The sequence below is a fragment of the Callorhinus ursinus genome, unplaced genomic scaffold (genome assembly GCF_003265705.2).
Source record: "Callorhinus ursinus isolate GAN/ISIS: 27379988/994484 unplaced genomic scaffold, GSC_fseal_2.0 scaffold52, whole genome shotgun sequence".
NCBI lineage: Eukaryota > Metazoa > Chordata > Mammalia > Carnivora > Otariidae > Callorhinus > Callorhinus ursinus.
The window spans coordinates 7,638,413-7,661,576 of NW_027397114.1; the positions used below are offsets into that span (position 1 = coordinate 7,638,413).

At 57.9% G+C, this 23,164-nt stretch overlaps 1 protein-coding gene and 1 long non-coding RNA gene across 11 annotated transcripts in view; one reads left to right on the forward strand and one right to left on the reverse strand.

Annotated features, from left to right (window-relative positions):
• Window positions 1–896: 896 nt before the first annotated feature.
• Window positions 897–23,164, reverse strand: part of SRCIN1 (SRC kinase signaling inhibitor 1) — a 68,348-nt gene continuing 46,080 nt past the window's right edge. For 7 of the 10 annotated variants that reach the window (XM_073883841.1, XM_073883837.1, XM_073883838.1 and 4 more), the window contains 9 exons: window positions 18,699–18,829; window positions 18,386–18,533; window positions 17,803–18,049; window positions 17,143–17,377; window positions 15,159–15,313; window positions 14,732–14,884; window positions 14,057–14,179; window positions 10,131–10,277; window positions 897–4,283 (listed from right to left, as the gene is read on the reverse strand). In XM_073883841.1, the coding sequence (XP_073739942.1) occupies window positions 4,149–4,283; window positions 10,131–10,277; window positions 14,057–14,179; window positions 14,732–14,884; window positions 15,159–15,313; window positions 17,143–17,377; window positions 17,803–18,049; window positions 18,386–18,533; window positions 18,699–18,829 (1,474 nt within the window). In that variant the 3' untranslated portion in view covers window positions 897–4,148. The remainder of the gene's footprint in view (window positions 4,284–10,130; window positions 10,278–14,056; window positions 14,180–14,731; window positions 14,885–15,158; window positions 15,314–17,142; window positions 17,378–17,802; window positions 18,050–18,385; window positions 18,534–18,698; window positions 18,830–23,164) is intronic. The other 3 variants (XM_073883840.1, XM_073883842.1, XM_073883835.1) reach the window with 2 other exon arrangements.
• Window positions 8,161–15,197, forward strand: LOC112814111 (uncharacterized). Its single transcript, XR_003205650.2, has 3 exons — window positions 8,161–8,303; window positions 13,071–13,198; window positions 14,782–15,197. It is a non-coding gene; the product is annotated as an uncharacterized lncRNA (long non-coding RNA).

Sequence of the window (23,164 nt, forward strand, 5' to 3'; positions counted from 1 at the left end):
AAGGTCAGGGTTTAGGACTGCCACCCAACCAGAATCAAGGGCAAATCTCCTCACAGGGGTCTTCCAATTTCGGGGGACACCATCAGGTAAGTGGGGCTGCTAGGCCTTTGAGAAGGAGAAAGCCAAAACGCAGCATGATTGGGACTGAAACTACATCTTTGGACAAGTATTTTTCAAACTGTGGGTTTTGACCCATTAGAGGGTCATGAAGTCAATTAGATGGGTTGTGACCAAAATGTTTAGAATTTAACAGGAAATAGCAGAGTGCATTGTATGTCGTAAGTGCTCTCTCACTAAGTGTGTGTGTGTGTACACGTATAAACCATTGAGATACAAAATGTATTTCTTACTTAGTTTGGGTTTTTTGTTTGTGTGTGTGTAATTTTCTTTTTAAAAGTTTGAAAGCTGCTGCTCTTGAAAGGATGGGTGATACCATGAAGGATCATTCCACCCGAAGGGCAGGAGGCCAAGACCTGACCCAGGGAGGTAATCAGACCCTGGGGGAAAAGCACTGGGTTTGGGGTCAGGCAGAGCTGGATTCAAATCCTCACTCTGCATCTTACTGGTTGTAGGACACGGAACAAGACACCCAACGTAATGTAAGCAGTGCCCGCAGCTACCTCGCCGATGGTGGCAGTGACTCGCCTAGCGCGGGGGCTGGCCTCCCACGGAGTTAGTGGTGTTCGTCTCCAGTGTCCTGGATGATGTGGGTTGTCTTGGGTCCTTGGGGCAGCAGCAGCCCGAGGGGCCCCTGTTCCTGCCCCTCTTCTTTCAGGCCCTGCTGCGAAGCTGCAGGGCAGTTACTTGCCAGGGATCCCCCATCTCCGCCCCATCCATCCCAGCCCCTTCCAGGGTGAAGGTGAGAAATAATGAGACAGCAGCCTATAGAAAGGAGATCCAGGAGAGGAAAAAGAAACAAGTTTTATTTAAGCCCCAAACACTCGGCTAGAAAAACCGGAAAGGAAAGAGAGCAGGGAAGTGAGAAGAAAAAGGACATTAAAAAAGAGAGACAGAGAAAACACAGCAACCCTTTTCCATTTAGAAATTGTCAAGTTACACTGACAGAGGTCACGGAATATCCACAGAAGCCATCACTGCTACAGCAACACGGGCCCTACGGGGTGGACGGGGCAGGGTGCGGAGCCGGGGCTCAGCCCGGGGAGGGGGGGTACCCCACCTGGGCCCCCAATCAGAGCCTCGGGCCCGGAGGCTCCTGGGGAAACAGCGTATTGTGGAAGGGGCGGGAGAGGAACCCCCCATGCGAGTAACACAGCACAGTGGGCGGGGGCGGGGGACCAGGTACAGGGATCCCCCCAGACGTCTTAGTTTTCTCTTGGTCAAGCACACACTGGTGGACAGAGCAGTGAGGCGCATGCAGCGGGCTTTGGGAGGGCGGGGGGCTGGGGGCTCAGGAGGGGAGCCAAAGCGAGGGGTGCAGGGTCGATGGAACACACACGCAGGCACTCCCACACGCCTGGGTCTACACACCTGTGCACACGCACAGGCCCACACAACGCAGGTCACATGCACCTCCACGTGCAGCCCTCTGTCCACGCATATGTGGCCCGCACGCATACAAGTCTCTCGCAGCCACGCGCGTCTGCACACACACACACACACACACACACACACTACACGCCCTCTCATGCGCAAAGCCCCTCCGTACCAACATGCAGGTGGGCACGTGCTGATGCCCCAGCAGGGAACATGCACCGAGTGCACTTGCCTCCCCGCACACACGTGTGGAAGGTCACGCCTGTGCACACACACGCTTCCCTCCACACCCGGGCAAGAGGACCTCGGCCGGCGCACATACACACACAGGCTGCGCACAACTCCACACAAACGCCTCTCAGCCCGGAAATGTGCAGGAGCCAAAGGGAAAGGAAGATGCAAATCCCACTGGGCGCTACGTGGGCAGATGGGGTGGGGCCCACGGCTCCCTCCGTCTGCCCCTTGAGGACGGACACCTCCTCCTCCCCCCACAAAGGGACATTCAACTCAGGACAAAGACGGTGGGGCACACATTCAGGTCACAGGGCTGGGGGGGCAAGCGAAAAGTGGCAAGCAAAGAGTAATGGAGTGGAGGGAGGAGGGGGCACCACTCCCCCCTCCCCTCCCAATCAGGGGTTCTCTGTACAGCCAAATCAAACCGAACCATTTCACTGGACCACGGAAGCCAGGCCGATGTGCCCATCCTCCAGCCCCCCTCCCCCGCCAAAACAGCGGCCAGGGAGAGGGCGCCGTGGTTTTCATTTTTTTTCTTTTTTAAATATTTATATATATTTATATTACGTATATTATATATATATAATATGTAAATATATTTTTAAAACAATATAAAATGTTAAGACACTTCACTTAAATGTAAAGAGTTGCCTGCAATTAAAAGTAATTGCATCATTTATGAGGTCCTTTTTTTTCCTATTTTCCAAGGGTTTTTTTTTTTTTTTTTAGGAGGGATTTTTTTTTCCTCTTCTTTTGTTATTTTTCAAAAAGGCCTGCTTGCCTTTGTACAAAAATGATCCAAAGCTAGAAAACAAGGATGAACCAACAAAAACAAAACAAAACAAAAAGAAAGAAATGAAGAAACACAACCCCAGTCTCCCTTCCCTCCCCAACCCTCAACAGCTCCCCTGGCTTTCCCCAAACACTGACCTTCCAGCCAGGCCCCAGGGACTAGGAGGTTCTGCCCCTTCAATGGCTCCTTCTTTCTGTGCTCACTCAGGGAGACTACTCCCAAACCCTCCCCTGTGCTTACCCCACTTTGTGCTCCACATAGGAATCCTGCTCCCCAGGGGCCCTACCCTATCTGCCTCCGCATCCCCCACCCACATACCACCCCGCCCCCCCCAAACGGCCCCTCACTGTGCCCTCTGGGGGACCCGGGGCTGAGAACCAAAACTGGTCTTCCTCCCCTTCCCAGGACCTGGTCAAAAGCCTCGTTGGCCCAGCCCCTGCAAGGCAGGCATCCACAGGTTGGGTCTAGGGGCACTGGCTGGCTGGTCAGGCCTCAGGGACCCTCAAAGATTTTACCAGGGGTCACCAGCTCCCCATTTAAAAACCATCTCACCCCTGAAAACCCTCAAATCTCAAAGAGGATGGTTAAAGGTCAAGTCGCTTAACCTTTGGGTCAGAGGTGTCCTCACTGCCCCCCCATCAGCCCCTCTCTATTCCCCCCACTTCCCTCACCACGAGACCCTTCCCACCCTCCACGCCCCCAAATCTAGTTTTCTAGGCCCTTCATTCTTGCCCACCCCCATTAAATAAGTTAATGTCATTTAAAGTGCTAAATTAGGAAACCAAAAGTACCAAATAGCCCTCCTCGGGGCTGCCCTCTTCTGGGGCAGTGACCCCAGTGTCAGGCTGGCTGTTCAACCGGCTGCCCACAGCCCACTACCCGGAAGGGCCCGCTCCTCGCTCGGCACAGGCTAGGTGGTTTCTCACCACAAGAAGGGAGTCCCAGGAAGCCAACTCCTCTCCAGCACACACAGATTCGAAGGCCTCACACCCGCCCCAGGCCCCTTCAACCCTGCCTCCCTGCCCAGCCCATCCATCTTGACTCAGGCCCACAGGGGCATGAGTGGAAGGGAGTGGAGCAGCAGAGTTCGGTCACAGCAAGATTGGGCAGCTGGGGCACCTCCAGGGCCAGAGTCTCCCTGCCAGCCTGATAGTGGGGTTGTTCCAACGTCCAGAGTTTCCTCCAGGAAGGTTTCCGAGGATGGGGAGAGGGGCGTCTCGCCGCTCCAAGTCTCCGTGGCTCAGAGTTTGTTTGGAGTGCTCTCAGGAAGGGAGCATAGGGTGCGGGGGCTTTAGGATGGACGTGGGAGGAGGCGTGGGTAAAGAGAAAAGGGAGGGAGGATGACAGGAGGTGGGCCATTTTGGAACAGGAAATCGAGGGAAGGTGGTGTGTTTTGGTTTTTAGTTTTACTGTTCTGCTTTAAAAAAAAAAAGATAATTAAAAGTGAATCAATTTAAAAAACCAAAAACACCAACAGGGGATGGGTGTAGAGAGCTGAGGAAGGCCACACCTATGGCAAGCCAGAGACTAGGGTGGGGGCGGGGTAGAGATGAAGGAAGAAGAGCAGGGAGAGAAATGGCAGGGGTGAGGAGGGCGGACAGGCTGAGGTGGAGGTGGAAGGGGGCTTCTAGAAGGAGATGGAAGAATTCCTCGCCCCAAAGGAAGTCAATACAGGGATAGAGGTTCTGGAAGCCGAGGGCTTTTCTGAGACTGGGCTCGAGGTCTCATTTGACCCGCTCATCTCTTTAGATGGTTTAGTGGCCTGGAACAAAAACAGGGGTCAGGGGTCAGAGAGAGGATGGGAGCTCCTTCATGCTGGCCCCCAGCTGAAGTTTTAAAAAAAATGAAAAGCCTCCACAAATCCAAGAGAAAATTAACCGCAAAAGGCCTCTGGAGAGAGTGAGCCCCTGAGATGGGGAGGAGGGCGCCACAGTGGGGGTGCAGAATAGAGGGGGTGAGTATAGGGTTGGACCCAAAGGCTTGGGGACCGGGGTTACTGACAGGAGAGAGAGCAGGTGGAGGAGAGAGACCAGAGAAGCACAAGGGAGGCCACACCCAGGACAGGTGGACAGGGAGATAGGAGTGAGGAGGACAGGGGACAGGAGGGAGAAGCCAGAGGTTAGCTGCCACAGGGGTGCGGGGCGGAGAGGGGAGCGGCCCCAGCTCGGAGTAGGTGGGCTCTTAGTCTCAAGGGGCCAGCACCCCAGCCAGACCCTTTTCTGACCTCTACAGGAGGCTGATCCTAACCAGAAGGTCTTATGGGGACAATGTGGGACAAGTGGGTCCTCCCGGGGGAGCACTACTCTGAAGAACCCACCCCCAACCCCACCCCACCCCCAAGCTGGAGGAAAAGGCACTCACTGCTTCCAGCCTCTGGCCCAAGGCAGGAAGCCCCGCTGCAGCCCCTACAAGTGTTCTCCCAGCTTCCCAGTGCTCAGCTAGTTAGAAACAGCCGCACCTCCTCCCACCCCAGCAAACTCCCTGTGTCTAGACTAATTCTGGATGTTTGTGTATGGTTCCAGAGCCATCTGCATCACCTCCAGAGGAGGAGGTGTCACAAATGCAGATTCCGGGGCCCTGCTCCAGAATCTCTCTCTGGCTCAGGCTCAGTAACCTGCATTTTGGGCAGGCACCCTAGGGGACCCTGCTGCACACTTCATTTTGAGCACCACTGGGTTGGGGCTACACGGACCGGGTTTCTCTCTGTCGTATTCACTGACCCCCCCGCCCCTCCCCTCCCCGCCTTGCATAGCTACTAGTGGGATAACGGACTGGTTTTGATTAAAAAAAAAAAAGAGGAAGGAGGAGGGGAGGGCTGGAAACTGTGCTGAGGCTCCTCGGGCCCCCTCCCGCAGCAGCTGCGGTCTGGGCAGGGTGGCTCTACCGCCCCGCGCCGCCCCCCCCCGGGGGAGCCCCCGCTGCTGGGCGGGCTCTATCAGACCCCAGCAGGGGCAACGAGGACGCCTCAGGCAGCCTGACCGGCCGACCGGGAACTCGCCCTTGCTGTTGGCGACCCCCACGGGCTCTTCCACCCGCGCAGTGGCTCCCCTGGGGTGTGCTGCTCGCCCCGCAGCGCAGTCTACCTTTTCTCTTGCTGAAAATCCAGGCAAGAGGCTCCCCGTTTGGGTCTTCTGACCCCTCCCCCTCTTTCCTGTCGCAGTTCGTCTGGACTCACAGAGGCTCCAGGGCCCCAGCCACAAGATCCCTGGATTCACTGGGGCTTTTGCCCGAGGGGCATGTGCCAGGCCTGGCCCCTGCTTCCGGGGGGGGGGGCGGGGGGGGTCCCGGTACCTGGGCCCAGAGACAGCCTCACGCCGTCTGATTCCGGGTCACTAGCCCTGGGCTCCAGGCCTGCCCCTCCCATCCCAGCCTTTCCCATTCAAAGTTCTTGCTCCCAAAGGCGAGTGGGCGGGGAGCCCCCTGCTTGTCTCCTCACATCTCACCGCCTCCCAAGCAGGCTGCTGATTCCTTCCCGGCTGGCCTCTTTGTTCTCGACCCATCTCTCTAGTTGAAAGCTTTTTCTCTTCCTCCCCTTTAGCATTTGTCGAGAGCCCGGGTCTGTTCTGCGCTTTGGTCTTTGGAACGCCCGCCTTCCAGCTTGGGCCACCACCTGACTCCTGCACCGCTCAGGTGACAGTCCTCACCCAGGCGCTGGCCCCTTTCGCCCGCCGCCAGCGCGAGGCCTTTCTGCAGTAGCCGCAGGGGCGGTCAGTGGCCTGCGTGGACACCCCCGCTCCTTCCTCGCGGAGACCCGGGCGGCTTGTACTGCTCTGCGAGCACCCGTTGGCCCTCCCAGCCGCCTTCCCTCCCGGGTGACTGGCCGCAGGGACGCATCGAGCCCCCTCCCCTGAAGCTGAGGGAGCACATGCCCATCGTGCCCCATGCCCTCTCCCGGGCTGCGGAGGTTCTCCGGTAACACAGCTGCTGTCTCTGGAGCTTTCTGTCACTTCATTTCACCCACCAGCCCTCTCCTGTCACTTCCAAGTACGTCCAGAGAAGCAGAATGCTGTCACCTTCAACTTCCAGCCGAGGTGGGGGAGGTGGCGGGGAGAGACGGGAACGGTTAGCAGGGCCTAGCGGGCTGAGCCCCGCACCCCTACTCTTCCTGCAGGTCAGCATACTGCCCTGCCCCCCCCCCGCCCTGTGACACAGATCTCCGCACAGGGACAGGTCACCTTGTTGTGGCAGACCCCGCTGGCGCCTCTTCCAGGGCCACTCCCAGTGTCGCTTCCTCCGCTGCCCACACGCCCTCCTTCCTGATGAAATCTTGCCCGGATCAGGCCCTGGGCTATCAGGAGAGGTGGGCCTTTCCCCCAGCCCAAGGGGGTTGAGTCCCGAGCAATCTACCCAATTCGAACAATTCCGTTCTCCTTGCCAGTGACTGATTAGGGAACGGACAACGGGAAGAGAGGGGAGATCAGTTAGGGGCTTCTGGGAAAGGTCCTCCTGCTCCTGACCCGATCTGTGGGCCTGGGACCCACCCTCCCACCCTGGGAGTGAAGGCAGCCACACGGGGGGTGGGGAGGCAGGATGACAGGACAGCAGGACCGTCTGAGGAGATGCACCAGGGGGTGCAACAGATTTCTGAGCCCTAGTAGAAGAGGAGGGGTCCATGGTTTCCCATCTGCAGCAGGCCTGGGCTCCTTGCACCCCTGCGAATCTGGCTACCATCCCACCCCTGGATCTCCAGCATGACATCTTCGGGCTTTTTCTCAATTGTTTCCTCTGGTGTCTTTGTAGTATAAGGCCCTGTTGCAGCCCCATCTCGGAACTCTCTTCCCCCCATTCTGGTGTCTCTGGTCCTGACACTTTTATTTTCCTTTCCCTTGTCATTATCAAAGGCAGCTTTGAGCCCCAGGTGTTAGAACCACCTGACGAGAGAAAGGCCTCTGCCCAGCGCTCGGCGCTGACAAGCGTGCAGACCATGACCAAGTGCAACTGAGGACGACAGGGACTGTCCTTCGCAGGGCACTTGGGGGCTTTCCCAGTTCCTTCCCACACCTGGTATGATGTGACCTCAGAAGCCTGCTGCTGGGTTTTCGTCTCTATTGTACAGATGAGGGAAGAGCCAGCAGAAGGCAGAGGACTTTGACCAAGTTCCCAGCCTGAGCTGATAGGGAGCGCTGTCCAGGCCCAGACGACAGAGGGCCAGGTGACCCAGAGTGGCTGGAGCAAACTGAGGGTGTGGGGCGGAGGGCGCCAGGAGAACCGGGAGGAAGGAACCCAGGCTGGTCATGGAAGTGCTCTGGGCAGCCGGTGAAGGACTTTTGATTTTCTCACCTGGCAGGGAGCAGTGGGCCTGGGTTTGAAGCTGGGGGGATGACATAAGCAGATCTGCAATTTACACACATCCGTCCCCAGCCCGCAGGTCTGGGAAAATAGATTAGAGGTGACAGAGTGACAGGGAGACCCTAGAAGGGCATGCATTTAGGTAACGAGGCATAGGATGGTTTTTATCCCTGCTTCTTTAAGAAATGTCCACAAAGAACGTATATTACTTTGTTAGGGAGAAGGTGCTTTGTAACGAAAAGCAACCAGAAAGTGAAAGCGAGAGGCATGGCCCTGCCTGTGGCCCTGGGGGCGGGGGGGGGGGAGACAACCTGTACAGTAGGTGGTGAGGGAGACTCCCCAGTGTGGGAGGATGCCCCGGGGGTGGGTGACATTTTCTGAGAGGCAGCCTTGGGCTCAGAACGGAGCCCGGGGCAGGGATAGATGGCGCTCTGGGAGAGGAGTGTGTGGTACGAGGAGCAAAGAGGCCCAGGAGGAAGCGGGGCCCAGCGAGGTGAGGAGTGTGCAGAGGAGAGACGCCCAGCAGGGAGCCAGGAGGGTCAGGGTGAGGGCTGGCCAGGGGGGAGAGGAATGGAGGGCCTACACAGCATCCCCATGAGTGTGTGTGTGTGTGTGTGTGTGTGTGTGTGTGTGTGTGTGTGAATGCTTGCGGCCCCAGAAGGCCTAGCCGGGCCCTGGGGGGAGGTTGGAGGGAAGGCCGAGTGGGCTAGGGACTGAATGGAGGCCACAGAGGTGACAGAGGTGACAGAGGGGCTGGAGAGAGGCTCTGGGTGCCCCAGAACAGGCAGTCAGGGTGAGAGATGGCCGAGCAGTTACAGCTAGAGAGGCTGAAGGCAAGGTGTGTATGGGGGAGGGGACCAGGCACAGGGTGCCAATCCTCCTGCACCCTCGCCAGCTGCATGGCCGTGGCTAGAGCCTCAGTTTCCCCATCTTTCGAGTGGGCATCAGAAGGACCTTCCTCAGAGTGGTATGGCGAACGGGAAACGAGAGAACCCGTGTGTCTGGCACAGGGAGAGCCCCGCGCATGTCAGCTGCTGTTCTGGACACGAAGGATGGACATGGGATGAGGGGGACCCAGGCAGTGTGGCGGCAGGACAAGGAGCTGGGGTGGGATTTGCACGGTGTGTCCGGGGACCCACGAGGAAGATGGTGGGTCAGCGGGGGGCCGGGGAGGAGAGCTGGTCAGGGGCAGGTGGGGTTGGGATGGCCGTCTCCGCAGGGCCCTCCAGGGAACCAGCAGCCCAGGGCTGTCGCAGGGCTGTGGGGGTGTGAAGGGCTTTGTGATTCCTGGGTCCCGTCCTGGCTCTGATGCCACCTTGCTGTGTGCCCTCGGGAGGCCCCTTTCCTTCTCTGAACTGCTCCGTCGGTGAAGAACGGAGTTGGACTTGCCACCTCTAACCTATTGCCTCAGAGCCTAGAACCTTCTTCAGGTCACAGCACCTGGACATTTCACAGCGCCCATTCCCACCCGGCACCCACAACAGGCCTGGCACGCAGGAGCTGCTCAGAAATACTTACTGAACCAAATGAGTGCACGAAAGGTCTCTCTCAATATCTAGGTCCAGGGACCACCCTGCACCTTCTGACCAGGCCACGCAGTGGGCCACAGGACAGAAGCACCCACGGGTGGGGCTGTCACTTCTACACTGGCCCCAAGCCCGCTGACTACATCTGACAGAGGGTACAGCATCCCTGCCGTCCCCACCCCACCGGGGGGGCCACAGTACTTCTCCCTTTCCCCGTTGACATCAGTGCAACCCACCAAAGCCCAAACACTGAAAAGCAGATGCAAAATTGGTTTCTCCCTCAGCTGGGAGATGGCCTGAGAGCCAAAAGAGAGGACTGATGACAGCGAGGTGCCCCCCAGAGAGCAGGGGGCGGGGAGCAGGGAGAGGAAGCCAGGCAGAGGCAGGAAGACAAAGGGACATCGAAGCCCCCTCCCATACCCCAGGGCAGGCTGGCCCTTGGCGCGGGCCAGCGGGGACATAAGACTGCTGGGTCCCTCTCCTCCAGGAGCAGCTGGGGAGAGGGTCTTCTCTGCCAGGTGTGGGGGGGTCTCCAGAAAGGGGAGTGGCCTGGTTGAAAATACATGTTCTAAACCAGATCCAGAGCGCTGGGGTTGGTAGGAGGAGAGAAAAGATGGCTCAGGGGACCAGTGGGGCCGTCCTGGCAGGGAGGAGGTCTCTGGGCTTTTGGCAGGAAGGTGGCCACAGGCGTGCTGGCAGGAGCCGCCCGGCACACAGCCCGAGGGCACAGCACCGCAGGGGAAGGGGAGGGGCCAGGATGGGCCGAACCCCGCCCCCCACGGGGCCACGCCTACCTGCTGCTGGGCCTGGATCCTCATGTACTCCGCCCTCTGCTTGCCGTGCTTGCCTTTGTCGGGGCTGCCGGCCTGGCTCTGCACTGCCTTCAGCCGAGAGGCCCCTGGAGTAACCACCTTCATGGGTGGCACGCTGCCACCACCACTCTGCAGGAAGATGAACAAGGTGGGGTTGAAGGTGGGATCACACAGGAATCCTAGGTGCTGGGTGGGGTCTCTGGGGCTGGGTCCTCTTCAGTGGGCCCTTTGAGAGCTAGAGACCTTTGGACCTCCCTGCCTCCACATCCCTGGCCAGGACCCAGGTCCACTCTCCGAGGCCAGGGTTAAGGTCTCCCTGCAGAAGAGGGACAGGGGCCCCCCCAGCCAGGTTCCCAGCAGCTCCCCAGTGAGAGTTCTTTGGTGGTTTCCTTGAGTAGCCCAGGGGCAGCAGGTGCCTTCTGGGGAGCCACTTCTAAAGTGAGAGTCGCTGCCATCACCCCCCCTCAGGGTGGACCCAGACCCTTTTCTGGGTCTCCCAGAGCATGCCTGAGATTTGAGGGGGGTCTTTATGACGGCAGACAGAGTGGGACCCACATCTTCCTCTGAATGGGAGGATGGGGGTGAAGTCTCCCTAGAGATGGACAAGTCCAGCTCCCCTGAACCACCCCAGGTACCACCCTGTCCAGGACTCCAGGGATTCAAGAGGCGCAGACAGAGAAACAACAAAAGCAAAGAGAGTCAGACAGGAGAGGGGGGAGGGGAGCGTGGGGATGGAAAAGGAGGAGAGAACTTTATTTGTTGGTTTATAGGTACAGAGCAGAGGGGAGAGGACCCGGTCCCTGCCAGGGCTGCTAGGGCTGATCCCTGGGTAGGCCAGCTTCCCAGCCTCCCGGGGCTCTCCCTGCAAACCCCACCCGGCGCCGGGCTCCCAGGAGGCTGGCAGGAGCTGACAAAAGGCCAGTGGCAGGAAGGGGCTGGCATGGTGCTCCTGCAGCCCCCCACTCCCTCCAGCTCTGAGGACCAAGAGACTAGAGCATGAAGGCAGGAGGAGAGGCTAGGGGAGGAGGCAGCCACCTGGGGACTGGGTGGCAGGGGTGGGGGGCTGCTGGGGGGTCCCGCGGCGAGGGCTGTGCCCATCTGGCTCAGGGCAGCTTCTAGTTCCCGGAGTGTCTCCTCCAGGCTGTCCATCTGCTGGGTGGTGGCACCTCTCACTGTGCAGCCTAGGCCTGCAGCAGGCTGGGGCCTGGGCTCCCCACTGCAGGGTTGGGCATCCTCTCCGGTGTCCTTGGGGGTCTTCTCTGGCTGGGTCTCAGCAGTGGAGGGCTCCTGAGTGCCGTCAGGGGCTGGTGCCCAAGGGCAGGGGGCCCCAGCTCCTCCTTCCGCTGGGCTGTAGCTCTCTATCCCCAGTCTCTTCAGAGCTGCCCCTTCCATCTCAGGCGCCAAGCAGCTCCTGGGCTGGGAAGCCTTGGCCACCACCTCTGGCAGGGCCCCGGCACCATTGCAGCCCCTCCCGCTGCCAGCCAGGGTCCGGGGGCACGGGGTGGGGGTTGTCCTGGGACCAGCTTCCTCAGGCCTGGCCTCTGGTGGGGAGGGAGGCCTGGGGGTACACTCCGTCAAGATGATCCGGGGGACGCAGAAGGCCCTGGGGCTTGGGGCAGCCTGCGGGGAGAGGAGAGATGAGGGAGGGTCTGATCCCGGCAAACGGAACGCCCTGAGCTGGGATGAGGGGTTAGATGCGGGTGAGCCCAGCCCCTTCCTTGCACAGATGGGAAAACCGACGCAGGGGAGGGTGGTGACTGAGTTTACTCAGCAAGTCAGAGGCAAAGCCGGGACTGGAACTCAGGTCCCTTCCCACCCCATACTAGGGTCCCCCACTTTCTGGCAGGGACGCCGGTTTCCCCGGAAGCACAGACGCAGGCCTACCTCTCACTGCCCATGTTAAACTCCGGGAGCAGGGCCCACGGGCACTGCCAGGAGTCTGCCCATCTGTGCATTAACCGTAGCACGGAGTTGGTGGAGAATTCAGTGCGCCCACGTGGGCGTGTGCTTGGAGCAGTACCCAGCCCGTGGTAAGCACTCGGCCAATATTAGCTCTTTGTCGAATTGACCTGAGTGGCCTCTGGCCTCAGAGGCTGGGGCTGTCGTGCTCTTCTCAGGCCAGAGACTCCTGGCCCCCTCGCCCCTTACTTCTGGAGCTTTCCCAAGGGCTTCATAGCCTCAAGGGGCAGGGCTCACATCCCTCGGCTGCACAAATGCTCCGCAAAGCTACAGCACTGCTTCTGTGTGAGCGTCGCCTGCTCTGGCTCTGGGGGAGGCCCCCACTCACTAACCCCCAAATTGAGTGAATTCTGGTCTAATTCAGACCAGCAGAGTCTTGTGCCAGGCACTGTCATATACGTCTTCATCTTGAGTTCTCACTATAACCCACGACAGGGTGACTGCTTCTATGGTCCCCACTTGACAGATGAGGAAATCGGGGGTGGGTGTCATGTGATTCTCCCAAGGTCACTCACCCACAGCTAGTTAGTGGCAGAGCCAGGATTTGAACCCAGGCAGTCTGGCTCCAAGTCCAGTGCTCTTTCCACTAAAAGGAGCCATGGGGGAGATTCTGGGGCGGGGGGCGGCAGCAGGGACCTCAAGCCCCCCTCCCAAGGCACCCCACCCAGCCCTGCCACCTGCTTACCTGGATGGAGACTGGGAAAGCAGAGAGGCGACCCATGCCTGCCTGGTTCCACGGCCCACTGGTGCCTCAGGATGCAGAGGGTAAGCGAGCTCAACCAGCAGAGGGGCTTTGCCCCCTGGGCCCCTTCAGGTCTGGCTCCCAGAGGCCAGAGAGAGGCAGGGGCTGGGTGCAGTGGGCCAAAGTGCCAAGGGCACAGCCAGCCCAGGGGGCACCCCCTGCACACTGCTCATCCCCGGATGGCTCCTTGGACCGCTCTGTGCTCATCCTTTGCCCAGCAGATGGTTTGTCCACCTGTCTGCTCCCCCTGGCCAAGGAGTCAAAGCACCACAAGTCTCAAGCCAGGCCAGAAATTAGGTGGTGGCCAGCATGGAGCCCACAGTGACCCAAAGGGAACCAGACAAGGCGGGTGAGTACGTGTATGGGGGAGGCTGCCCTTCTCAGAGCAGAGGCTCTCCTGCCCCAACCTGACTGGGAAGAGGGAGGGATTCCCAGACCACTTCCTCCAGTGCCCCCTCCCTGAGTGCAGTCCCCTGGGGGTGCAGACAGCAGGTTCACCCCAACGTTCCCAAGAAAAGATAAAGAGAAAATAAGTGCAGCAGGACAACAGCAAGGACTGAAGTTAGAGAGAAGGAAGAACTTCCCAGTGCTGAAAGAGCCAGCCACCAAGGAAGGGCATGACTTTCTTCTACTCCAAGTTCCCTGACCACTGGGGCCACGCAAGAGAGGGAGGCTGTAAGTGAGCCTTTCTCCTGGGGCATCCTGAGCCCCAGTGCAAGGCATAGGTTCTAGTGGGAGAGCCCCACCAGGCACCAGTGGCTGAGGAGGGGCTTCTGGAGCAGGGGCTAGGCAAGGGCTCAGGATGAAGTCAGATTTTGAGTTGGACCTAAAATCATGTAGTGAGCAGGATCCAAGCTCCAGTCTTGGACCAAGACAAAACCCAGGCTCTGGGTCAGCCCTAAACTCTGGCTGCAGCTTGGAACAAAATACCCAACTCAGAATCAAGCCTCTAAGAAAAAATGCGGCCACGGCGGGGGGCGGAGGGGGGCGCGGGGAGTGGCGGGGGGCGCCGGATACCAGACTGCTAGAGTCTCCACACCTGTCCTTGGAGACGTGGAGGGGTGAGTCCAGGCAGGCGGGGCTGTGGCAGCAGCGGGACTTGGGGAGGTGACTGGCGTGTTAGCGGGTTAGCGTGAGAGGTGAGGAGAGGAAGGTGTGGAGGCACAGGCAGAGAGAGAGCCGTGAGAGGTGGGGGGCAGCCCGTTACCTTCCATGTGGGGCCCTGGGCTGAGCCCCCAGGGGGCCCCAGATCCTGGGGTGCCAGCAAGGTGGGGATCGGCTGGCGGCGGGGCGTGGGGGGGAGGGAAGACACTGAGCTTCTCTCAAACACCTGGGGAGCAGAAGGTGGGGGCAGGTTTGGAGAAGGGGGCACAGGGAGGACAGGGGTGCTGGTCTAAGGCCCACAGGGAGGGACCCCAGCCTTATTCCTTGGCCCCTCACCATGCTCACTGGCCACTCTGCCCTCTGTCTGGTCTCCTCCTCCGGAGGCCTAGGTGGTCAGGGTCTCCAGCCACTTGGGGAGGGGGGCTGAGAACACTTGAGTACGGGCAGGGAGCTCAAGGTACTTGGGGATCGGTGTGTTAAAGCACTCTGTTCTCAGAACATTCAGGGCTGGGTGTGTCAGAGCCTAGGGGGTCTCGGGGCAGTTGTGGGGATCTCAGAGACTACAATGGAAACGCTCAACCCTGCAAAGACCCCCTCCCCCCATTTTACAGTGGCAGAGAAATCGAGGCAAGAAGGACAGGTTCCCGTATAGGCCAGCCCTCGGCAAGAGCACAGGACCCCAGTCACCCCCGCCCCCAGCCCCATACCCCGGGGTCAGCTTGGTGGGGAAAGGGAGGGGGCCGGCTGAGGCCTCGGGACCAGGTATGCCCCGACCTACCTCTAGCTCGGCGATGATGCGGTCCTCATCGTCCTCATCTTTGATGGCAGACGCCATGATGGGCGGCGTGGAGGCCGGGCGGGCCACCTCGGACACGGTCCGGCGCAGCTTCACTTGGGGCTTCTGCACCTCCAGCTCCTCGGACTCGGCCTTCTGCGAGGCCCAAGCCCCCGTCAAGACCAGGCTCTGCCCCCCTCCAGCACCAGCTCGCGTCCTCGGCCCCATCAGTGCCAGACCACTTCCTGCCCCAGCTCCTCATCTGCCGCCTCCACTGTGCCCTGTCCCCTGCCAGGCGGCCCCCCCTTCCCGCCGTGGAAGCCCGAGCTGGAGGCAGAGTCGCCCTGGGCCAGCCCCCTTCTTTCCTTCCGCCCCAGAGGGTCTTCAGAGGTCCCCTCGGGTATCCCGCCGCCCCAGGTGGGGTTGGTACCTTGATGAAGGCCGAATCCTTCTTGCTGGTGACCACCACCTCTCCGGTGCGCGTGGTGGTGAGGCCGTGGGAGGAGGGGAAGCTCCGGCGGGGCGGAGGCGGCGGCGGCGACTTGGAGGGCTTCTCTGTGCGGTACCGAGGCACTGTCAGCTCATCTGCGGGCAGCCAAGGGGCTGGGGGTCAGGGGACCCTTAACCTTGGAGTCCGGGCACCCAGGGGAGAAACGTTGCTTCCTCCTCTGGGGAGGAGGGGAGAGGGAAGCTCAGGGAGAAGACACGGGCCCCTCCTCCTTCTCTCTCACCTCCTGAAGGAACCAGGCCCGGCACCCCTCTCAGTTTACTCAAAGTGTGGCCCGCTGGGCCACCGACCAGCAGCACCTGCAGCACCTGGGAGCTTGTTAGAAATGCAGCAGCTCGGGCGCCTGGGTGGCTCAGTTGGTTAAGCAACTACCTTCAGCTCAGGTCATGATCCTGGAGTCCCGGGATCGAGTCCCGGATCGGGCTCCCTGCTCAGCGGGAGTCTGCTTCTCCCTCTGACCCTCTTCCCTCTCGTGCTCTCTATCTCTCATTCTCTCTCTCAAATAAATAAATAAAATCTTAAAAAATAAAAAGAATGTTTAAAAAAAAATGCAGCAGCTCAGGTCTCCCCCACAGCTGCTGAACCAGAATCCACATTTTGACGGACCTTCCGGTGATTTCACGCACACATTCAAGTTTGAGAAGCGCTGTCCTAATCCATCCGTCTCTTTCCCCCTGCCCTTCAGCTGCGGCTCTGCACCAGTCTTCCTCTCTTCTCCATCAAGAGACAGCGGTTACACTTGCAAGAGCCCGACGCCACCCATCAGGGGCTCCCTGCCCCTGTTTCTTCAGGGGTGGGGGCGGTTTCCAGGGCAACCTACAGAAAAGTCACTCAAACCCGACCCTCCTCTGCCTTTGAGCCCCAGTGGCTTCCCATGACCCCAAACCATGTCCGTGCTCCTTGGCCCAGCATCTTCCACGCATGCCAATGTTTCAGCTTCAGCTCTGCTTGCTCCTTCCTGGCCTGAACCCCGCTCAGTAACACCAAACACACCCATCCGGGCATTTGCACGTGCTGTTCCCTCTCGCTGAAATGCCCTCGCTCACTGGCCAGGGAAAAGCCTACTTGTTTTCAAGACTCAAGGGGAAATGACGTGCAGTGATGTGCAGTGGGAAGCCCTCCCCGCCCTCCCAGGGCCTCCTGTAGGACTGCACCCCACTGTTGCAGTTAGCACCCACATCCCGTGTTTGGTCTACACACTGAGCAGGGCCTGGGACAGATCCCTTTGCTACACTGAGCCTTAGTGTCCTCATCTGCAAAATGGGAATAATTACTGTAGCTGTCTCCTGGGGTTGCTGCAGAATTGTAAGGATTAATACATAGAAAGCATCTGGGGTAGTTCCTGTCACATAATACGTGCTTGATAAGCAAAAATGCTAGTATTACACCCCCACTGAATTTTAAGCTCCTTGAAAACAAGCAGTGTCTTTTCTCCTTATCCCCAGCACCCAGCACCCAGTAGGTGCTTGACAAATACAGAGAACAAGAATGAATAAATGAAGGAATGATGACTGCTATTTCCGGTCGGATTTCTGCCTCCCCTGTGAGTTCGCAGGCTGGTGTGGGGGGGGGAGGGACACAAAACCATGTCCACGAGGACCAGCACCATGCCCGTCTCGGCACGGCCAGGGTCAGAGCACACGCTTGGTCTTGCTCTCCTCCCTGTGTGGGCCTCTCAGCCGCAGTCAGGGCAGTGGGAAAAGCCCCCGATGAAGTCCAGCTCCCCCCTGTCCTCTGGGTCTCCCCAGCTGAGGGTCAGGCTGCTGAGGCCCCAGCACCTCCCCTCTCCGGTAGTCTGACCCCAGAGATTCTCCCGCCCAGGTGCCTCCCCCATCAACCCGAGAGCTCCTGAAGATGGGGCTCCCCTCTTCTGGGCTCTTCACCAGTCCCCTACCGGCCCCCATACCTGAGCCCCTCCTTCCACTTGGCTCTGTTCGTGGGGCTGCCTTCTGGCCATGGGGGACCTTGGGGGGCTTGTGGTCAGGGGTGGGGGCCAGGCCTGGGTGGGCCTTGCTCGCACAGTCCAGGTCAGGGATGGCCTTCAGCAGCTCTGCCTGTGTCTCTTCCAGCAGCCGGTTGATGTCCTTGGCGCTGTACTGGGTCAGAGCTGCCCGCTTCTCCTCCCAGTCTCGCTCAGCAGCCTGGAAACGAGGAGCGGGGGTCAGCCCTGAACAGGGGCCCCTTCCCCCAGCCACACGTGCCAGGAATGGAGAAGGAAATTTGGGGGACCCTCAGACTTCTTGAGTATTCTCTGCTTTCCCTGTAAGTCTGGAATGCCACCACCATTATATACTATTCTCTTGATAATACTTAGCCCTATTTTGGAACATTCTACTCTGTTTCATTGACCACACAGTCTATTCTTAGGCCAACACCACACTGCCTTGATTGTTATCGTTTTAGAAAATGTTTTTCTGTCTGGGAGAACTCATGCCACCATCAACGTGTCTCTCAGACTTCCTTCTCCCCCAGGAAAAAGTACCCACGTGTTGGCACTTCCCAGTCTAGGACGGTGGTAAGAATGTGTGAGCTGAGGTCATGCACCCCCCAGTCCTGGGCCCAGCACCTCAACAGACACAGCCTTGTCCACGCTTCTCTTGCCAGCAGCATCCAGGCCTTTGGTGGGGTTGCTCCCCTTGGGAGTAGGAGGGGCTCCCTCGGCCGGTCCACTCAGCTCATGGAGGTTCAGTGGAGGGCTGGGGGGTGGCATTTCGAAGTCCAAGCTCTTGTTGAAGTCTGTCTCAGCCGTCACCTTCTTGGGGGACTGATTCAGGAGGTTGTTGGGGGGTGGCCACACACCTTCGTCCACTTGCCTGGGGTTGGGAGAGTCAGGAGCAGTTGTGAGGCCCGCATGTTGGTGGCCCCATGCAAGCGAAGCCTGGCCTGGGGGAGGCAGGGTGCGAGGAGGGCTCTGGGAGCTTGCAGGACAGATGGAGGGGCCTGGAGAGGAGTGACCTCATCCAGCATCAGGGAAAGCCAAGCCTACACCGTGCCAGGGGTCACAGGTCAGCGGGGAGGTACAGATCCAGTTGGCACACCAGTGACCTCTAGAGGAGTCAGGGTAAGGGGTCAGGCTAATCTATCAATGCCTGGTGTGTGACCTCCTGGGAAATCGGAGGTCGGAGATAAGAGGTCAGGGAGGGAAAGACCTTCGGATCTGGGCCAGCATGTCTGTGACCCCACGGCAGCGTTTGAGAAGCCCGTCCAGGCGCTGTGGCTCCTCCTTCAGGAACTTCACGGCCTCCACCTCCACACGCAGCACAACCCGCATCTTGCTCTGCAGGCCTGGGAAGTGAGCTGAGGGGACCAGAGGAGTGAGCTGGGGAGGGAGCAGCTCCAAGGACAAGGGAGGATGGGCAGCAGGAGGGCAGTGCCTGGGGGTGGGGCTGGGCGTGGGGGTGCAGCAGGGACTTCCAGCCTGGACCGCATGCCACACTCTCGCCTCCTCGCCTCTGGGCTCACCCTTGAGCTCGGTCAGCGTCTCCCCGAGCTGCTTCAGCACCAGGGCCTTCTCCTCCAGCTCCGGCCCCGGCACCAGCCGGTGGTTGTGCGACACATCCCGCTGGATCTTCTCCACCGACTTCTCCAGGTCACTGCAACCAAAGAGAGACCCCCTCAGCCCCTCTGGCCCCAGCCCAGCCCCCTGAAATTGGGCAAATGGCAAGAAATGAGGCCACCAGTCAGATCAAAATTAAAAGCCATCCACCAGGCTACATACCCAAATGAAATCAGAAATGCCAAACCCCAGAGATAAGACTTCAGACGAGTTCCCTAATAGGTGTCCTGGGTCCTCCCTGCCCGTGCCTTCCTGGCGCCATCGAAGTTCGGTCCTTAGCAACATCAACCCAAATCTCTCTCCCTATAACTTGCATCCTCTGGTTCTCATTCTGCCGAGGAAGCAGCAGAGAACCCGGTGGCCTTTCAGGGAACTGCAGGCCGCTGGCTGCACGTGCCCCTCCGAGGTCCCTTCTCCTGAGCAGAGGCACAGCCACGCCCCCTTACCCTTCCCCAGCTCTCCAGACGCTCAGCCTCTTTCCTTGAGGACGAAAGTGCTTTCAACTGTCAGAGGCTTTATGCTGAGCTTGTGCCGTTTTAAACCCCACATCTTTCTAAAACGTAAGTCACACCACGTCATTCCCCCCTGTGTTGAACCCTACACGGATCCCGTCATCCTGAGGCTAAACACCAAGTGAAGAAGGGCATGAGGGTAGTAGGTGAAGACTTGGCTCTAGAGTCAGACAGATCCAAATGCCAATCCAGCTCTGCCCCACCCAGCAGAGAGATCTCGGACAAGTTACCTACTATGTTCGGGCTGCAACCTCCTCATCCAAAAAATGGGGGTAGTAAGAGTTCTTCCCTCCAGGGGTCATTGCAAAGATTAAATGAGCCAATGCAGGGGTGCCTGGGTGGCTCAGATGGTTAAGTGGTTAAGCGTCTGCCTTTGGCTCAGGTCATGATCCCAGAGTCCTGCGATCAAGCCCTGAGCTGGGCTCCCTACTCAGCTGGGAGCCTGCTTCTCCCTCCCTGTGCCTCTCCCCCTGTTCGTGCTCTCTCTCTCTCAAATAAATAAATAAAATCTTAAAACAAATAAGTGAGCCAATGCAAATGGGAAAAGGGTGGTAAAGGGTCAGTCCCTGGGGGCTGCTCTTAGTTTCCCTCCAGCCACATCACCTGTCATCATCTGGCTTGCTTTTGTTTAGAACTGTCCACAACTTCTCCAAGGTCCTTGTATATGCTGCCCTCTCTGGGCCTTTATAATGCCATTTCCTCTGCCTAGAACACTCCATTCACACACACACACACACACACACACACACACTCACACACATGCACACATACCCACACAAGTGTGACTAATCCCCACTCCTCCCTCAGGTCTCAGTGGGAACTGCTCCCCCACTCCCTACGCTTGGGGTTGGGGGTCTGCTTCCTGCCTCACAAACCCTCAGAGCTCTTGCAAGCTGGGCTGTGTAGCTCCTGGCAGGCAGGGATCATGTCTTCTGGATTCGTCTCCAAGTGCCAGCACCTGGCCCGGTGCCTGGAGCAGAGTAGATGTCTGGTAAATAATTGTGGAATGAATGGATAAGTGAAAGAAGGGACTGCAGCCCTGGCAGGTCATCTCGATTCTGTGACTTGAGTCACTGACATCCCTGACCCACATGCAGGACTTTACATACATCCTTGTCACATCCCATCTGCCGGATTTAAGCTCAACAATCCAGGTGGAAACAACTTTCGAATAGCAGTTCTACCATCCAACAGATTTGCTCCCCCTCAAAGCGCTGTGTCACTAGCAAACCTTATCAGCATGCCTATACATCTCCATCCAACTAGTGGATGAAAAGACCACCCTGGAGCAAGGACAAAATCCTGTGACTCAGCAAGCACTGCCATCTGAAGCACTCTCTTGTTCTGAGCACTTACTGTACACCAGGTGCCATGGGCAGCCCTCCACTTTCATTACCTTATTTAATCCTCACCAGCAATCCTGGGCGTGGAAGCCATTAGTGCCTCCCGTTTACACACAAACCGGAGCTCAGACACCAGACTACATTTCCCAGCCTCCCTTGAGGTTAGAAATGGCCACGACTCAGGTCCAGCCAATGCAATAGGAGTTGAAGAGGAACATGCTGCCTCCAGGCCATCCCATAAAAACCTCCTACAGAAGCTCCTCCATGCTCCTTTCCCCTTCCTATGGGTTGAAAGGCAACGACCCCGTGCATGATCTTGGAAGGCACATATTGAAGATGGCCAAACCTCCATTAGCCCAGGTCCCTGAATGGTTGCATGGAGGAGGGTCGTTCACTAACCCACCCAGTACTGTTCCGTGAGAAAAAAAAGGATAGGTCCGTTACTTTTGAACCATTATATGATTTGTTATAGCAGTTACCCTAACTAATACAATGAGCTTGGGCATTAAAAAAAAAAAAAAGGCGCAGGGAGATGAAGTGGCTTGTCAAAGGTTATACAACTATTTTGTGGCAAAGCAGAATCTACTCATGTCTGACTTCAGCCACTGGATCACGCCATACCATCCCTGTCCTGCCCAGTCCATGCTCTGCCACGTGGGAAAGAACCACTGTTCTTCCCTGCTGTGTGTGACACCTGGCTGGCTCAGGGTGTCCTGGTTTTGTAAAATGGTCACCCCCGAACATCACTCCGAGGGGGGAGAGAGACTCTCATTTAAAGGAGGGCTCAGGTAAGCCTTTGGGAGGACACAGCACTGCAACTCTCGGGCAGGACTAGGTCCTCTTTAGGCTCAATTAGCACCTCGATTTTCTGATCAAGAAACCTGCCAAAATTTTGGAAGGGCTGATTTGGACAGGCTCTGCAAATGAGCCCCAGACTGGTCCAAGTCTAGCCACCATTAGCAGAAAGTGGCTGGGCTTTCCCCTTCCCAGGTTCAGTCCTGGAGGGATGGAGAGCACAGGGGCAGGAGAGAGCCAGCTCTATAATTTATGGGGCCCAATGGAAAATGAAGTTTTTGCTCCTAGTTAAAAAATTATTAAGAATTTCAAGATAGGGATGCCTGGGTGGCTCAGTCGTTAAGCGTCTGCCTTCGGCTCAGGTCATGATCCCAGGCACCTGGGATGGAGTCCCGAATCAGGTTCCCTGCTCAGCTGGGTGTCTGCTTCTCCCTTCTCCCTCTGTCACTCCCTCTGCTTGTGCTCTCTGTCTCTCTCTCTGACAAGTAAATAAATAAAATCTTAAAAAAAATAGAATTTCAAGATAACAACAGCAGAGCATGGAGCCATTAGGAGCATGGGGCCCTATGTGGCTGTGCAGTTGGCAGGCCTACAAAGCCCGTGCTGGCTTAGTCCAAGTTAGGCTCCAAAGGCCAAAAGGTCTCAAGTCAGCAGAGGGTACCCCTCAGAGCAACGTCTAGACAGAGCTCAAGTGCTTGGCTAGAAAAACAGGTGAGAGAGCCACGCTGAATGAAGCACGGAATTGGCTTTAACTTCCAGCAAGATGCTGGGGCAAGAGGAAGGGGCAGAGCAAAGCAGAGCAAGAGCAAAGCATACAGGAGCTGCAGCCAGAGAGGGGTAAGGATGGGCCTGCTGGTCAACCTAATGCCCAGGGAGGCTATGGGAGCTGGCAGGGAGGGCTCTCATAGCCAAGCCAGAGCCACTGCAGGGCTGATGTCCAGCCCAGCCCAGGCCGCCCCCCCAAAAAGGCAGGAACCCCTTCAAAGTGCATGGAGAATCCTACCAGAAGCAATGGATCAGCCCCCAAACTCTCTCAAGTGAGCAGCTTGAACAGAGGGTTTGATAACAGGACAGAGGGTAGGGAGTCTGTGTGCTTCCGGAGAACTGAGGCCCCCGGGGAGGCAGAGGACCAGACGCTCCTATGACAAAAGCTTAAATCTGTCCTTTCATCTCTTCTGCCTCTGTGCTTTAATATTTTCTTTTATTTTCCTTTAATGTCTCAGTAAACTTCCTTTTAAAAATCCCAACCCAGCTCCTCGGTGCTGAGTGAAAAGGGGCAAGGAGAGGACAGAAAAGTTGGGTAAATGGAATTCTCTGGGTGCGGGGGGGCGGTGACAGCTGCCAGTCTACTTGGAGATCTGACTGAGGTTGTCACTAAGCTTTCACACCTGAAATGATGGGGTGGCTGCTGCCAGCTTATTTCCAAGTGATAGGGTCCCTTACTTCATCACAGCCACAAGGGGTCACAGGACTCTTTGCTTTCCACTCCCCTGAAGTACACAGGCTGTGTGGGCCCAAGGCTGAGAAGTAGGGACCCTTCTCAAGGAGCCCCTTTTGCAAGCTGGGCTCTTCTGAGAAGCCTCTCCTGGCTCCCCAAGTCACTGTCCAGTAGAACCCAAGCCTTGCCTGGAGAGAACTGCAAAAATCTCAATACTGGGCACAGATAAGGAAGCTGAAGCGCAGAGGAGGGCAGAAACTGTCCTGATCACATAGTCTCTCAAT